Here is an 18,130-nt window from a genome sequence, read left to right on the forward strand (position 1 = left end):
AACCCGCTTTGAGTCAGGAAGAGCTGATGAAAACTCTCACCATCTCCACAAATCCCCAATTATATCAGTGAATCTCTGTTGCCAAAACATAAGTAAAAATGTCAATATCATGAGATAATATGGAAACAACATAATGAAGAGGTGAGACTTACCACAAGACCTTTAATCAATTCAGAAGATGAGACAAAAAGGAATGTATTTGCACTTAAAGAAGAGGAAAAACTATGAAATTGCTTCCTCATTATGTCATTCAGTTTGTAAAACCGACCAAAATAAGCATGAATTCCCAATTTAAGAAGAAGAAAAATTGTCAAACGACCAATTTTAGTGGTGTTGATGAGATTATATCTTTGATTTAAAAACAATATCTTTCATTCCTTGCATTTTCGTTCTGGAAAGAACTCTAAATCTGGGCTTTGTAGGAAATAGAGACGATGTAGATGCTGCTACCTTAAAGAAGATACATAAAACCCTACTAAAATAAATTTTATATTTCTGATTTTTAGGAAAAAGAAAGGTTCTTGCATTGAGCACAGGTCATGGTTTGGATAATCGAGAGCGTTTTACGTGGCAGGGCATGTTTTGACGTATCTCCACAGGTAGAAGCTGATTGACTTTTGGATACCCTTAAAAGGAAGCAATAATTTATTAATGTTTTAACTTTTAAAAGAGGCAATGTTTGGAAATGAAGAAAGTGGTAACACATTTCGCGGATGCCCGGTTGCATTTCAGAGAGATTGACGTGATTGACTAATTGGGTAAAAATGAGGTGGCTGTCTCGCATGCAAAAGCGAGCCGTGAAATGGCCTAGGGATTTGGCAGGCAATTTGGCCAGGAAGATATTTCGCTATGAAAAAGGTGACACTACCCAAAGAGGTTTAAGTTTTTGGCAGTTTTGACTTATTCAGTAACTTTATTTGAGGTGGCTGTTGTCATATGCAAAAGCTGAGATTTTATATGGTGTAAGCCCTTGTAGTCCCATATTTTTTTCAAAAGTATTGTACCGACCATATCATAGGATATTTTTTTTTTATGAGACATCATAGGATATATGATGATCCAAACAGTCCATTTGATAGAACACAACGTAAATAGGTTGTTACCGATAAATCATCTCTATAGGATGAACGCAGCCCTCCGGTCTATAAAGGTTTCATAATATGCAGTTCCTCTATAGATCGGAGGGTTGGGATCATCCTCTAGAAATGGTTTTTTTGTGCACAACCTATTTACCTTGCGTCCCGTCAGGTGGACGGTTTGGAACTTTGGATCATTCTATAGTGTGGTCATACAATAATTTTTGAATAATACGGGACTACAAGCGCTTACACCGTATAAAAGAGGCAATCTTTGGATTGTTTGAGGTGCAAAGAAGGGAAAGAAAAAATTAAAGTTTTGAGGACAGATGTACGTTGGAGTGTGGAGTGTGGAGTGTGGAGTGTGGAGTGAAGATACAACTGTGATAAAAGGTGGCATTATTTTTTGGACGCTTTCACTAGGGTAAATGACAGAATAATTATAGCCCGAATTGCTATTGGAGCTCAAAAAGAACAGAGCATGATTTGGCAGTTTCTAGCGGAGTGATAAAAGAGAAAGACACATGGGGTCGATTTAAGATATTTGGGAGTCGATTTATCAATGCCCAAGGAAAATCTAAAATCTCAACGAAAAAGGTATTGTACAACAAGATAAGTGTGGAATTAATGCTAAAGTGAGGATGAATTTAACCCATGATTCCGGCTTTATATATATACAGTATAAGGATTATTCTCTTTTGGATGGAATAAAGTTGCAAACCCAAAAAGAGAAGGGAAAAAGGACTTTAGCAAGGGAATAAATCAAAGCATGACTTCTTGAAAGCAATCAAATGGCCAAAATGCATACAGCTATACAATTCTTCTCCTCTCCATGACTTCTTGAAAGCAATCAAATGGCCAAAATGTATACAGCTATACAATTCTTCTCCTCTCCATGAAAACCCAAACAGAACACAAGACAAGGAAAAAAAAATGATGAACTGCTTCAGGCCTAAAACCCCTCGATCTCCACCCAAACCCATTTTCCAAGAAACCCATTTTCCATCAAAACAAGAAACCCCAAAAATGAAAACCATTTTCCAAGAAATCCTACTCCAAATCCCAGGGGCAACACTTAACCTCATAGAAAATGAAGAGGTAGAACAACTAGCCCAAGGTGATCTCACCATCATAAGACTAGCCGAGGAAAATGTTGTCCTCGCCACCCTCTTAAAAATAGGCAATGAGATTCAATGGCCTCTCACAAAAGACGAACCCGTAGTTAAACTCGATAACCTTCATTATCTTTTCTCTTTGCCGAGTGGAGAGGGCGATTTTTTGAGCTATGGAGTCTCTTTTTCAAAACCCAATTCTAGTTTGGCTTCTTTGGACTCTTTTCTCATGGAAAATTCTTGTTTTTCTTTGCCTTCATATTTGGATTCTTCTTTGGATTCTGGTGGGATTTATTGGAAGGATTATGCTCCGAGGATTGAGGATTATAATGGGGTTTTGGCAAAAGCGATTGCTGGAGGGACGGGTCAGATTGTGAAGGGGATTTTCCAGTGCAGTAACGTTTACACTAAGCAGGTTAGAGATTTCTCATCCAGTATTAATGTTGTTGTACGTGAGTATATGTACGTATTCCCTTGACATGCCTGTTCACTTTCACTAAACCGGTTATGAGATTTTATACGGTGTAAGCCCGTGTAGTCCGGTATTTTTCAAAAAGAGAACATGACCATGAATAGGGTAGAAAGGAAGAAAATGATCCACCTAGAAGAACCCAACTGAACCAGGATTAGAGCCGGATTGAGTTGAGTTGAGTTGAGTTGAGTTGAGTTGAGTTGTACTGTACGGCTCATACCATAGAATGATCCAAACCATCCATTTGATGGGCCACAACGTAAATAGGCTGTGACCAAAACATCAGTTCTATAGGATGATCCTATCCCTCATATCTATGTTGGAACTGCATATTATGGAAATCTCTATAGATTGGAGTGCTAGGATCATCCTATGGAAATTCCTTTTTTGGGAACAAGCTATTTATGTTGTGGCCTATAAAATGGACGGTTTAGATCATCCTATTGTGTAGACTGCGTAGTACCTTTTGAAAAGTATTGGATTAGTCTTCATATTATAGAAACCTCTATAGATCGGAGAGTTAGGATCATCCTATGGAAGAATTTTTGGGGCACAACTTATTAAAGTTATAGCCCATCAAATGGACGGTTTGGATCATCCCATGGTGTGGCTCATAGAGTACTTTTTGAAAAATATTGGACCATACATGCTTATACAATATAAAAACTCCTGTTATATATATGTTTGAGTTGCATACATTCCATGTTGTACTTAAAATGTAGCCTATACATGGGAACAAGGTGTGTATAAAATAGAGTACTAAGATTCTTTGAGTCAACTCAAAACTCGTCTGAGTTCACTCCACTCTCGGGTGAATGAGTTGTCTGGCCAACAAATGAATTTTTCAGGGGCTGATTAACGTATTCCAGAGAACCCACCTTATTTACATCGTGGCCCAAACAATTGAACGGTTTAGATCAATATACTTTCTGAAAAGTACTGGACTTCATGTGCACTCTTTTTTCTTTTTTTTTGAAAGGTGACTTGTTTTGGGTTTTCATGGAGAGGAAGGAGGGGTTCGAATGTTGGGAGGAAGAGAAGGAGAATTGTATAGCTGTATACATTTTGGCCATTTGATTGCTTTCAAGAAGTCATCCTTTGGTTTATTCCCTTGATAAAGTCCTCACGCACTCACCATATAAATTCTGGATAAATTATATGATGAATGAGTGTACAGTAGCATAATTTTTCCAATGCTGGTGTTGGATCAAATATCAAGGCCTGTACTTCCTTCCTACCACAAATAAGTGTTTGTAAGCCCATTCATCATATAATTTCTCATAAATCCCATATCATGATATGGGTCACTGAGCCTACACCTATAACATGTTGCATGTTCTTTGAATCATATGCTTTACCTTTCAAATTACCTCAAAACATCCATAGAAAACGAATTTTTGGGGGGTCGATTAACTCATTTTTCATGGAAGCAAACCTACTGGACCCTAGAATTTTATTTTCTATGGATAATTTTATATACTTTTCATAATTTTCTTTTCCCTATATCCAAACGCCCCCTTAGAAAGGTCACGGTCCTTCTTGGAGATATTATGGACATTGAAATGTTGCAAGTGATTTATTTTTGCATTTAGATTAGAGAAAAGGACTACAATAAGCCAGCAAGTTAATAAGTTAATTTTTTGGGAAAATGGGGGAAGCGGGTTGAGGGGGGGGGGAAATGCCAGAAGGAAATTCCCTCCCTTGACTCCACACTCAAAATCCATTTTCTTTGCATATTTTGTTAAAATGGATGGGAAATACTTATTTGAATTAGTGATATTTTTTTTCTTAAATTTCCTTATTACATTCATTATAACTGTAAAATAAAAGCCACAAGAACAATAAATCGCAGGTTCAAGTCGGTGGGGAGATGATTCGATCGCGTGACACAGATGACAAGATCAATGGTGATGTAAGGGTGACTAGGAGTAATACAAGCAATGCAGGGAAGAAGAAGGCCAAAGGAGTTAAGAAAGGTATTAAAAGGTAATATCAAGCTGGTTTATTCCCCTTTTTCCTCTTTGTTCTTTTTAAAGAGATGACTTGATACTATATCAACTTAAAAAGCCTCTTGATCTAGGAAACTTATTTGGATATGATCTTAGAAGAATGCTAAGATCATACTTTTGGGGGCGACTTGTGACACGTTTACGTGGTCAGATCTGTTGATCTGACCACGACCACGGGTCTGGCCAAATGCCGTTGATAACACCTTGCAGTTTTGATCGGATGATCCTAGGCATTTGATCCATTAAACTTCGTTTAGGGTTCTACAAAGAAAAGTTAAATTGTTGATTTTTGTAGTCATTTGCCTTACATGGATCAAGACCATGTGGGTCGCCTCAATGATGATCTACAAGATAAATGGTCCTGATGATGCATAAACATCGTGGAACCCAAATTTTGTTTATTTTGCCATTTAGCATTGATCTTAAAGCAAATATCTGTCTAGTCGTTCTAATAATTTTATATGAAAGTGATTTTGAAGTTATATCTGATTTTTGAAAGTACTTGGTTATAATATTTGTCTAACATCTCTTTTGCAGAATAAGAAAAACTTTCTCAGACCCTCACTTGATTTATTTTTTAGTTTTTTCGGTGGTAATCCCCATATGAACAATATTATTATAGATCATTTACACAGAAACTTCTTACAAACGATCTCAATGGATCAAAAGAAAATTATTTTCAATTAAGCCATGTTTATATGAAGGAAATTTTGGAATTTTTTTTTCAAAATTTCTTATTTTTCAATTATTTGATTACGTATGAAAAAAGTAGCTTGAACCAAAGCAGTTCAAGTTTTATTTAGAGGGACCTTCAATTTATAATGATACCCTTCTAAATAAGCCACGACCATTCATCTAAATCGTGGAGGCCAAAAATATTCCTGGGAATTTTTTATTGGGAAATGATTTCAGCACAACTATGTTTTGATACAAGACGCTCATGTATCTTGTCTTTTAGCATTTAATTGTCAATAAGTGCTTTTTGGGGACCGTAAAAACCCTTTTACAGCTCTTTAAATATAAAAGACAAGAAACCTGAGCGTCTTGTATCAAAACATGTTTGTGTTGAAATCATTTCCTTTTTTTATTTTGCAGTAAATGTATTTCTTGCAATCCAAACAGGACCTAGGAAAGTGCTAAAAAGAAAGCCAGTTTTACACTCGTTCCTAAAAGCACTGGATTGAGCCTCCGACCTCAGAGAGTCACAGGACAAAGCCTTAAATAGGGAGAACTAAGGTGCAACCCCTTGTTTGAATGATCTTAGGCCTAGGGTTCCCCCAAAAAAGTTAAATTAACTAATTTTTTGTAACCCTATATCTTATCAATGGGATGGATGCCCATTTGGGATGGGACCAAGATCATGGGGGTTGCCTCATGATATTCTACAAGATCAAAGGTCTTAATCAAATCCATGCCTCCATGTGCCGCTTATGGGACCCAAAAATCACCTTTATCAGGGATCATTAAATTAAAGTAACTTTCTGCCTAGTCATTTTCTTTTAATTATCATGTGCATGTGTGGTTGGGGGTCGGGTGTCAAACATTACAACCATTGTTCTCTAATAGGGTGAGGAGATTATCAAAAATGACGGAAAAGATGAGCCAAACTTTGCTAGATGGCATCATAATGGCGACTGGATCCGTGGTGAGACCCATGGTTCGATCACAAGGTGGCAAGGCATTTCTAGGCACGGTCCCTGGGGAGGTTCTCTTCGCATCATTGGATGCAGTCAGTAAGTAAATTTACCATCTCCTTCCATGATCTTCTTGGGATCTATAAATTTTTTTTTTTTTAAAACCTAATTAATAAGGCACAAAAGTAAGGATAGGAGTGTCATTATTGAAACAGGGGAGTGTGGAAATATACATATTTAAAATTATCAAAAAAACTATGTAGAAAGAGATTCAAGTGAGCTGATTTTGGGGATGGAATTGCAGACAGAGTGATGGATGCTGCAGAGATGGCTGAGAAACAAGCTCTTTATGCCACCTCCAAGGCCGTAACAGGAGTCGTCTCCCGAAGGTACGAAGCCAGTATTACATATCTTTATTTTGATAACCGCATACCCAATAATCTAGAGTATTTAATTAGTGATGTTAAAGCATAAATGATTAAATAACACCAACTCTAACAGCTTAAGCTTTGGAAGTAATTGGTTGTTTCACATGGCATCAGAGCTGATTGCCTCAGGGCAAGTCCTGGGTTCTAAACTCCTTGATATTAAAAATCCACATGTGTGGTCAACCCAAAACTGGAGCCGCATGGGGTGGGGATACCCTATGCCATCAAAAGAAAACATGGGGCCAAATGTGCCATGTGTATGGCTAACCCAGAAAACGAGGGGTCACGTGTGAGGGGGAGTGTTAAAGCATAAATGATTGAATAACACCAACTCTTACAGCTTAAGCTTTTGGGGTGATTGGTTGCTTTAATATTCAAGAACACGAGCTCCTAGTTCCTTCAAATTAATTTCTCGATTATATCATTTTTTTTCTATGGTTCAATTCACAATTAAACTCACATTGCCAACAGGTTTGGAGAAAGTGCGGGGGAGATAACTGAAGATGTATTTGCCACAGCAGGGCACGCCACAGGAACTTGTTGGAACATTTTCAAGATCAGAAAAGCCATTAATCCTGCATCCTCTCTCCCTTCTGCAATAGTAAAGAATGCAGTACTTCAGAAGAAACACTGAACTAATTTTAGCTAAGCTGACGAGGAAAGCAAGCAGGAGAGAACTGAAATTCAAAAGCAGCTTAGCTTAGACATGGCTTCATGCTGAGGACTGGATTTTTATCTAATAAAGGAACAAAATGGCCATGTAATGAGGACACATAACTAAGGAATGTTGGAAGTCTACTGTCTACGCATGCTACTCAAAACCAATCCATATTGATTGCATTTCCAAGATTTAGAACAATTTTCTAAAGATACTTCATATATGCATCTGAAAGAAAATGCAGTGGGAGGTTGTGCGTGCGTGTTGAGGGAGAGGAGGTGTAGCAGGAAAATGGAAAATTGTAGTATGCTATTGATATTGGCAACAGATTCCTTGATCGGGTATCTGTCTCTAGCTCTAAAAATGAAAGGTAGTTGATGCATGCAAGATCTAGGTTTCATTTGACCAATGCATTCAAATGTAGATCTCAATGAACGACCAAAACACCCCTACATTGCTCTTGGCATAATTCTATTTCTTCCATAGTGTCGAGTTGCATGCAGATCTTAATTTTGATAAGGAACCATTGTAAGATCTTCCGTTGGGAGTCACGATCGATGGTTTAGATTGAAGAATGAGATTAAGAGAGAAAATACTGGAGTTATCCATTGACCAAAGTGATCACTAAAGCCTTAAGGGTAATCAATACATCTCATCCTTATCGAGACATGGATGATCCCAGCTTTCCCATAAAAAAAAAGACATGAATGCTTAGTGTAGCCTGATCAACTACATCATGTAGCTTTGGATAATGTAGTTGGTTGAATAGATTAGATTTCTATTGTGGGTAGAACTTAAAGAGATATTTTTCTATATATAAGGGGTTAGTCTTTGGCCGGACCTGGACTGACAGTAGGCTTCCGCAAGGAAGGCTCCGATGATGAACATTCCAGAGTGATCCCAACTCCCGTGTCGAATGGGCTGAGACTCTCTTTGTAGCCACGAGAACGAGAAAAATCAAATATTATTTGGACTACTAATCAATCTCAGAAAGCCTTATACCAATCTCAGAAATCCTCAGACCAATCCCAAAATTACAAGACCAGTCAACCCAAAAAATTTCCTATTTTGGCAAAAAGTAATAAATTTTCTTGGAAAATACTTGGAAAAAGGCCCAAAACCTCTTCTAAGGTTCTAGACTTCTAGCCGTTGGCTTCCAAGAGGGCTAGACCCATTTGAAGCTCATAAGCCCCTTATAAGAGGCCTTAAGGTTAGACCCTATGAGACGGAGCCCTGAGAAGCCTAGAAGACCCCCCTTGAAAAAGCACGGAAAATCCCGTCAAACACGGAAAAATTCTCTTTGAGGTAAAATTTGAATTATCTATAATGAGGTAATTAACTAATAAGACCTAATTAGGGGGAAGTCACGGGGATTAGGGTTAATCTAACGCAAAATCCCAAGGATTTCCCCCACTAAATTAAGCATAATTAGGAAATCAATTAGGTTATTTAGCATGACTCAGCATAATTAAGTGATTAGGATTAAAAAAAGGGGAAATGTTATCAGCACTACTGTATTTTTTGATGATGGCACTCCTCACTATATTAAAAGTACGGTATGGCCCACGCCATAGGATGATCCAAACCGTCCATTAGATGGGCCACACCCTAAATATGTTATGCCCCAAAGTTTATTTCCATAGGTTGATCCTAAGCGTCCGTTCTATAGAGGGTTAGGATCATTTCATATCAATAGGATCATCCTACACGACAGCTTTTGTAAATAAAGCAGAGTAGAGGATTTCTTTTGCAAACACCCCTTCATTTATGAAATAATTCGTACCCACTGTTGAAATAATTCGCACCCCTGTAAAGTAGGGTATGTGGCACGCTTTTTAACACTCCAGTGGTGGTAATTATCTTCGAAGGGGTGCGAATTTATCACTCGTCTTCCTGAAATTCAAATACCGAGATAAATATTCTCCCTCCTATATTTCTTTCCTCTTCCATTTTCATCTCTCCTGCTCCAAACAAAGGAAGGAAAAAAAGAAAGAAAAATGGCGAAGAACGGCAAAGGAATATCAGCCCGGAAGGCGTTGAAAGACATATCAAACAGCAGAAACCTTTCGAGACCATGCAAGAAAAACCTAGAAGACGAAGAAATAGAAAATGGCGATCTAGTTCAAAAAAATAAAACCCTAGAAGACCAAAATGGAGATTTAGTTCAAAAAAATAAAACCCTAGAAAACGAAAATGGCGATCTCGATCGCCTTCTCCTCGCTCATTCAGATCTCTCGAATCTAATCCACCAGGTATGCGAAAGAAAAGAAAATCCATACATTCATCTGAAAAATAAGTAGGTCTTTGATTCTATTCTTCATGTTTTTTTTTTTTTTTTTAATCTGATCATATCTCAATGCATTTTGAAGGTTTTTTTTTTCGATCTTTTGTTGTTTGAAATATCATAAGTCCGGTAGTATTTTGATGGAGGTTATGGGAAATTCTTTGTTTTAGAATGGGGGTTTTATTTTTATTTTTTATGTGAAATTTATTGAAGATTCCATCTTCCTTCGAAAAATGCTGAGTAGCATTCAATTGTGCGTTTTGGTCTACTTCAATTCATCAAATTGAAATTTTAGTGGTGGAAGGTGATATTCTTTTGGATCTGATGTTGCTCTTTGCTTTGATTCTAGAACTTTTTTTGTAGGTTTGATTCTAGAACTTGGTGTTAATTTTAGGGTTTTCTTAAACTGAAATTCCATGACTTGGTGGAAGATTGTCAGTGATATTTATTTAGTATTCAATGTATTGATTTGATGATTCTCTTATATAAAGTGCGACATTTGAGTCAGATTTGTATCTTAAGGATTTGGGTGAATCGTTCTGTATCACTTGATTAAAATAGCAGAAAAACAACCCTAGTTCAGCAGACAGAAGTATTAGGAATTAATACTATTAAGGGCCTGTTTGGATACCCCTCATTTTTGGATTTGGATTTGCATTGCAGATTTAAAAAGCTTTGAATTTGAAATCCAAAATTTATAAATTAACAAATTTGTGAATTTTCTGTTTGGATGATCTTGTGAGTATATGAATTTAGATCCCAACATAAAATCAAAGAAAACAACCAACACATCCAGATCAAAACCAAAACCTAGTTTATTCATTTTTTTAGGGTTTCAAGAAGAAGATAAACCACAAGGCATATAATAAAGAACAAAAAGAATAGAACAGAGAGTTTTGTGCCTCAATCAGATTATTGCTGTAACAAAGAACTGGATAAAAGAAATAGCTGACTGGGAAAGGTATTTTTTAATTGGGCAAAACCCTAATCTTGTAAGAGAAAGCTCTAGAGAGACGTTGACCCTAGAAATGAGAGGAAGATGAAGAGAGGTTGTAGATCTGAGAGAGGTATCTAGGGTTTTTTCGGTGGGAAAGAGGGAGCGAGCTAGGGTTTTGTGATTCGAAGAGAAAACCTTAGAAATGCGACGAAGATGAAGAGAGGTTGCAGATCTGAGAGAGGTATCTAGGGTTTTTTAGGTGGGAAAGAGGGAGCGAGCTAGGGTTTTGTGATTCGAAGAGAAAACCTTAGAAATGCGACGAAGATGAAGAGAGGTTGCAGATCTGAGGGAGGGATATAGGGTTTTTCCGGTGGGGAAGAGGGAGTGAGCTAGGGTTTTGTCTGGTGAGGAGGAAGACGAGAGAGCAAGAGATCGAGTCGTCCCAATGTCTATTAGCTCACATTAGATTTATAAATAACCACTTTTCAAAGGAATTTATAAATCTAAAATATTACACTAAGCCAAGGAATTTGGAATTCTCTGGAATTTCCTAAAATCCAATTCCATAAGTCATAAGTGGTTGCCAAACGCCAGATTTGGATTTGGAAATCTAAATTCACCTCCAAATCCAAATCCAAGGGGTATCCAAATGGGCCCTAAAGGAATTTTTGATGGATTTGAGCGAGTTATCGATATGGCATTTCCAAGGTAACTCAGGCTTTGTATCATGTGGTTATTTTTTTTGGTCCTTTATATCATTGCACTGGTGAAGTTCTATAGATATTGAGAGTTGAAACTGCAAACCATTTCCACATGGGGGTGCCCAGCCATGTGGGAGCAGTTCCTTACTATTTTTTTTATTCTGTTGGCATTGACAGCCTGAATTACTTGTCTTAGAAATAAGTTGTTATTGTTAAAGGCATAGTTTTAAAATTCCCCCGCGTCCTTGTGGACTCCCTCGAGTCGACTCCCTTTTTCTCTTGGTCGTGTTCTACGTTTTGCCCTACAGAGTCAATAAAAACTCCTTTGACTCTCCCGAGTTATGACCGTGTCAAACGAGTACACAGCCGCATCAACTGCGTTCTTGGCCGCGTCCGTGCCGAGTCAATAATGATTTTTCGTGGCCGCATTTTGACCCGCATCCACATTTTTAAACACTGGTTTAAGGTCATGTTTGAAGTCTGATGATAGCTTTGTACCAGGTGGGATGGACATATGTGTAGGCAACTCTAGTCATGCCAGATGCATGCCATTCTTTATCACTTTGGTTTTAAGGCTGGGCATATTGAGAACACATCATTTTCATGCTTCACTCTGATGTCTGTTTCGAAAAACTATACTCATATGGGGCATGAGAGTAACTAATTGAGCACCATGTCTAATGGGGCCGGTGATGATATGGTTAGTGTACAAAAATATTGATCGTACTATGGGAAAATACTGTGGCGCACAGTGCACTAGAGAGCGTATAGGAGGAGCCGAGTCACTATGTGCCCCTTAAATTTTTCAGCAGATGTTGCGGCTAAGTTAGTCAAGCATGAGGAGTGTCATCGTATTCAAACTTATTGGACTACGTCCTGAGTTCAAGCAGAGACGAACCTTATTTTATCTACTCGGCCTCTTCTTTACCTTACCTCAGTGTATGCCGACCCCAACTAGTTTGGGACAAAGGCTTTGTTGAGTTGTTGAGAATGTAACTCTAGTGTTGTTGTCCCTTCCATGATTCCTCAGACCCCTCCAGAGCGTGCTGCCTTTGTCCCTGGTTCTTGCCTTCCTACTGTAGTGGCCGTCATCGAGATACTTGTGGCCATGACGACACTCGCGATGATGGTAGATCCATGGTTTTAAATTTCGGCCGAAATGAAACGAAATGACCGAAATATTTCATTTTCGGCAACGGCTGAAACGAAATTTACATGAAGCTGTTTCTTTACAAGATTTCGGCAAAATTTCAACGAAGTTCTGAAATTTTGACAAAATTTCCACGGAAATTTATGAAATCTCCATCGAAATAGCCGAAATTCACACCAAAATTGTAGACATTTTGGTCAAAATAAAAAAAAGAAAAAACTTAATCATTATCATAATTTTTACATGATTTTGGCGAAATATTTCGATGTCGGTGGTGGCCGAAACCGACACCGAAATCGAAACTTAAAATCTTGGGTAGATAGATGCCCTTGTGATGGCCGTTTGGTCGTGGTCGAGGCCGACCCTCATTGCATTGCACATACTGTGGCAGGCTAGCCGATGACCATGAAGACTGTTACAAGCTTCATGGCTATACTTAGGATACACCTGAACGTCCTTCGGCTCGCTCCTCTGCATCTTCACTCCCATTAGCCTACACTGCAGCTACAAATTCTCTCATCTCTATGACATTAGAGTTGGATTCACTCCATGCTAAGCTTGTATTTCCAAAAACAGTTACAATACCAAGAGTCCTAAAACTCAGAAAATACTGTTCGTCCAATAATTTTCATGAACCTACTTATAACCGAAATTTAAAACCTTAATGCAAAGAGAGCACAACTGTCCCAACTAGCAATTACCACCGAGGAGGCAATGAAAATGTCGATGGAAGATAAGTTCTTGCCATTTTACTACAAAAAAACATTGTATGAGCGGTTCCATAAGCTCACCCATGGATCGAAGACAGTGCGCCAATACATGAAAGAATTTGTAAGCTATTAGTGAGAAATTGGTTGGGAGACACTCCATAGTAGCAATTTGCGAGGTACTTTAGCTGGTTGAGACCATCTCTATTCACAATGAATCACAAATTCACACCTTTGGAACAATATCTGTGGCACAGGTTAAGTCACAAATTGTTGAAGAGATCAATAGGAGAGTGCCAGTTTGATTGTTTCCATATTAGCTCCATAGTAGCACATTGCGAGGTACTTTAGCGGGTTGAGACCTTTATAACCCGGACGGGTGTGGCTCTTTGGCTTAAAGTCATGGGTATGCTCCCCAGTGATGAGAGTTTGAATCCCCCTGTAGTAAACCTGATGTGCATGGTTTACGGGTGATTGCATGCATCCATAGGGACTAGTCCTGCCTTAAAATGGGGTGGGGATACCCTATGTCATAAAAAAAAAAAACCATCTATTCACAATGCATCACACACACACCTTTGGAACAATGTCTGAGGCAAATGTTAAGTCACAAGTTGTTGAAGAGATCAATAGGCGAGTGCCAGTTTGATCGTTTCCATTGGTGGGCAGCACTAGACCAACCCTTTTGATGACTTCAGAGACACACAAAGTAATAAACAAGATAATCTACAACTATCCATGTACCACAAATGGATCAACCCAAATCAGTCCCTAATCGTGCCAACATTAAATGTTTTCAGTGTAGAAAGATGGGGCATTGTTCATTGGGGTGTCCTAAGGTTCGACATCAGCTTCTAGTGCATGAAGACATAGATACAAGCGTAAAGAAGCAAGGATATGAGGAAGAATTTGATCAAGGAATGGGGATAACACATAAGGAAGAGGTTAATATTTATTGTTAGGATACTCATGGTCCTTGTTTTATGTACGCTTAAGGAAGAACCTTGATTGGTACTTGACATATTCTCTAAAACCTGTACCAGGTCATAGGGCTGAGTTTATCATTGACCAGGGGAGTTGTGAAAACTTGATCTCTCAAGAGGCTGTAAAGAAACTCAACTTGAAGATGGAAGCACCATGGTTTTAAATTTCGGCCGAATTTCGGATTTCGGTGAAGACCGAAACCGAAATTGGCGAAATGTACCAAATTTTGGCAATTTCAGTTGAAATTTCTTTAAAATACTAACTTTTAATTTTTTACAAAATTTCGGCCCAAAAATCTGACATTTTGGGAGTTGCTACCGAATTTCGGGATTTCAGCCAAATTTTCGGTTTCGGCGAGGACCGAAATTTATGCCGAAACCGAAATTTAAAACCATGGAAAGCACACACTCAATCACACAAATTAGCATTGTTAAATAATTCTGACAAGGTAACATTTTCTTAATGATGTTTGGTATCATTCTCCGTCAAAAATATGTATAAGGACGGCATGTGGTGTAATTTGGTACCAATGGATTCTTGTCGTAGATTACTTTTCAGACGCTGGTAGTTTGATAGGGGTGCTATGCATGATGGTGGGGTGAATATCGACACATTTCATGTAGACAATGAGAAGTATGCATTAAATCCACCTAAAGGCTAAAGGAGATTCAAGTTCCGACAAGAGGAAGAACATCGTGTTCTTGTTTTAGGTATACGTTCGAGCATAATGGAGAGGAAGAAGCCACCAGATGGGGTGTCAATGACATCTCCAACATTAAGCATCTAACTCCTCAATACAGGACGTTTGCAAGCGAGAGATTGAGGGCAAGTTCTTTTCAAGTGGAGGTGCCATGTAGTTCATCCAATCCAGACTTTTGAAGGAAATGAAGTTTCAAGGATGGAGCTCGTGCATGCAACCAAAGGGGCAAAGGGCTAGAGTTATCAACACAAGGGAAAGAGTGGGATTAGTTTGAGCCTCTCAAAATTGCCCACCCTTTATTTCCCTGAGAATTTTATTTTAAGTTGTCAAGTGATAGGATGCACTTTCATTCATATCATTTAGTTCACGTAAGTGATAGGGTTAATGTCTTTTTATTTTCTTTTAAGTCAAAGCGTCCGTTGAAGATTCTTGTTACTTGATCTCTACACAGCTTTGGAGAACTAACCTACTGTTGTAATTAACCTTAGACGGGTCTCCATTTATCAATTTCCGCGTGTAGATTTATTATTATCTTGGTTTTGTTCAAGAAGTAGAGTTAGTTGCTTAGTTGCTTATGGAAATTATTGGACAAACGATACCTTCAGATTTTTAGGGCTCTGGTTATTTTATTTGGGCTTTTAGGAATACAAACCAGTATTGAAATCACAAAAAAATTGCAATAGTAATTCAGTTCTGATTATAAAAAAATTAGTGTTGTTATTGGTCCTCGATTTTGATGGTTTTGACCAATTGTTCAACATCAATTACTATCAGATTGTTTTACATCATTGGCTCTTTGCAGATTGATGAACTGGTTTCTCAAGCCTTCAAACTTAAGCTGACGTGCAAAATGAGGAGCCATGAAATAGAATCCTTCACGCATGTTTTATCTGATATGCATTCATCTTTAAAGGTACACACTAGCTTTTGTTGTTATTATGTTTGATGAGTATTATTGTATCGTACTTATGGCATCTCTGCTCTTTTAAATGTAGTTGTGGGTTCCGAGATTCCAACAAGCATTCTCTAGTCCATTGACAGAGTCAGAAAGTCACTTGGCATCGCCTTTACCAACCAATACTGTTTCTACTGGAAACGATGAAAGTAAAAATATTACCAACACTTCAGAAGAACTTGAATTGGCGTCACTAATCTCTCCTTCCCCCCTGGTGTCCTGGCGTGCTGGTTGTAGGATTGAGAGTGGAAGACAACTGTTTTTACTCACACCATTGCCAAAGTCAAAAGTATTCTCATCCAAGTGTCGAGGCTCATCTAGGTCAGTATTTGAAAAAATCCCCAACATGGATGCCCCTTCCCATACTTTTTCATTGCCTCCATTCTTGACTGTTCCTGGAAATTCTCATGACACTCTGTTGGAAAGAGTGGAGGTGAAATCACCCAATTTTTTTTCTAAGTTTAATGTTACTGAAGCCCAAAGTACATTGGAATTTGGGTTAGTTTCTCATCCACAGTTTTCAAATCATAAGAACAGAGATCACTCAATGTATCTTATGACTCCACTCTCAAAAATGTCACCGCCAAAGACATGTGCTCTGCTTGAACCAATTTCAGAATCCATTCAGAAGAGCAACTGTAACATCTCTAAGTCGAGCCCATTGGCTGTTAGAATTCAAAATTGTGATCAGACCCCGACTCCCGAAAACCGTAATGACCAAGTTTCGGATGTTTTGACTTCAAAGGATCTAAATCTTTTTGGGTTTTTACCACTGACTCATAAATCAGCAATCAGAAGGGAAAATTTTGAAGCTTCTCCTGATTGGTTCTTGTCACCCCCAAAAACTTGTGTTTTGATGGAGCCCCCCAATGACAAGTTACCTATCAACACAGCAATTAGTGAGTTTCCGAGCTCTGAATGTGTGCTCAGCAAGCAATCAATAGATCAGGTTTCTGCACTAGAAAAGGAAGTTTGGGACCGATGCCAATCTATCAAAAACACTTTTAATTGCGGTATTCTTTTGTATTTGTCAGTTTATCTTTACTGGATTTCTTTTTTGCTACCAATATCTGCCATCAACAGCTTGGATTTATTTTCTGTCCTGTTTTCCTTCTTCCCAGAACTTCTCAGTGCAAGCTTAGCAGCTCCTGAAACCACTCCGATGTGGAAGGGCTCCGAGAGCACACTCCGAACAGGTAAGAGGCCTGGCGAAAACACTCTTAAGCGGGAATTGTGGACTAAATTTGAAGCAGTATCTAAAGATTCATTACATTTTGATGTTTCTGTATTCAATGATGTAAAAGGAAGAGGATTTCTTGACAGACTAGAAGAAGAGGCTTCCTGAGAAGAGACATGTTTGGGGCACAAAATAAGCTTTGTAACATGATGTGGAGTTTCTATATCTGTAAATGATGGTTCACAGTAGAAATTCACAGAGTGTTTTTACCAGTTTCTGCAATGTTGTTAAGCTCAATGGCTTAGTTGAGTTGAGTTGTAGCTCACAAAACATGCATTTTTGCATATTATTATGAAAGAATGTTTACGCTATTAGACACTATTTGTGCATGAATTGAGTGTGACTTAATTATACACTGAGGACATGTTTGGCGACCGTGAAAATTTATTTCATGGAATATTCGTGGGTCCAATTATAAGAGAGGAGCTAAAAAGGAGGGAGGGGATAGACTTGAGAGAGCAGGGGGTGGAGACAGCATGGAGAGCATGAGAAATCCTTAAAAACAGCACTTCAAATTGAGTTTTTTTTCCCCTGTTTTTTATTCAGGGACATTTCATGCTTAGAGGGCATGAGTAATCCTTGAAAACAGTACTTCAATTTTAGTTTTTTTAGGGACATCTCATTCTCCCCACTCCCACCCCTCAAGTCTCTCCCTCTCCACCCATCTCTAACGACTGGCCCCACTAATGTTCCATGGAATCTTTTTTAATGGTTGCCAAACAGGCCTTGAGTCTTCCATGTAAATGTTGTTGCTTGGATCACTTATCATGGCAACTCAACTCAACTAAGCCTTTATCCCAAACTAGTTGGGGTCGATCGCTTATCATGACAATTAAGGAAAAAATGCGGAGTGATTTATATTAGAATTATATGATTTAATGGTTAGGAAAGCTCAAACAGAATGATTTTTGGTCTGTCATCTACAATTCTTGCACTGGGATCATTCGCACATAATTTGGGTGGGCCTTTGTTTGTTCCTCTTCCTCATGTGCTTCTTATATTAGAGAATGGTGTATGTCCTTACAACTATAATACAAAAATGCTAATTAGGGGGGGGGGGGGGGGGGGGGGTTCTAATGAAAATTG

The 18,130-nt window shown here is 38.4% G+C and overlaps 2 protein-coding genes across 2 annotated transcripts; both read left to right on the forward strand.

Moving 5' to 3' along the window:
* Positions 1-1,854: 1,854 nt before the first annotated feature.
* Positions 1,855-7,590, forward strand: LOC143846840 (senescence/dehydration-associated protein At4g35985, chloroplastic-like). The gene is made up of 5 exons (XM_077355419.1): positions 1,855-2,603; positions 4,513-4,646; positions 6,236-6,402; positions 6,608-6,692; positions 7,203-7,590. The coding sequence occupies exons 1-5, from the start codon at positions 2,010-2,012 to the stop codon at positions 7,363-7,365; spliced, it is 1,143 nt and encodes a 380-aa protein (XP_077211534.1). The 5' UTR covers positions 1,855-2,009; the 3' UTR covers positions 7,366-7,590.
* Positions 7,591-9,219: 1,629 nt separating this feature from the next.
* On the forward strand, positions 9,220-17,355 carry LOC143845771 (uncharacterized). The gene is made up of 4 exons (XM_077354186.1): positions 9,220-9,641; positions 15,655-15,765; positions 15,848-16,820; positions 16,929-17,355. The coding sequence occupies exons 1-4, from the start codon at positions 9,387-9,389 to the stop codon at positions 17,150-17,152; spliced, it is 1,563 nt and encodes a 520-aa protein (XP_077210301.1). The 5' UTR covers positions 9,220-9,386; the 3' UTR covers positions 17,153-17,355.
* Positions 17,356-18,130: the final 775 nt, after the last annotated feature.

This window comes from Tasmannia lanceolata, unplaced genomic scaffold (genome assembly GCF_043159265.1).
Source record: "Tasmannia lanceolata isolate RefF3 unplaced genomic scaffold, GAP_Taslan_0.1 ptg000015l, whole genome shotgun sequence".
Lineage (NCBI taxonomy): Eukaryota > Viridiplantae > Streptophyta > Magnoliopsida > Canellales > Winteraceae > Tasmannia > Tasmannia lanceolata.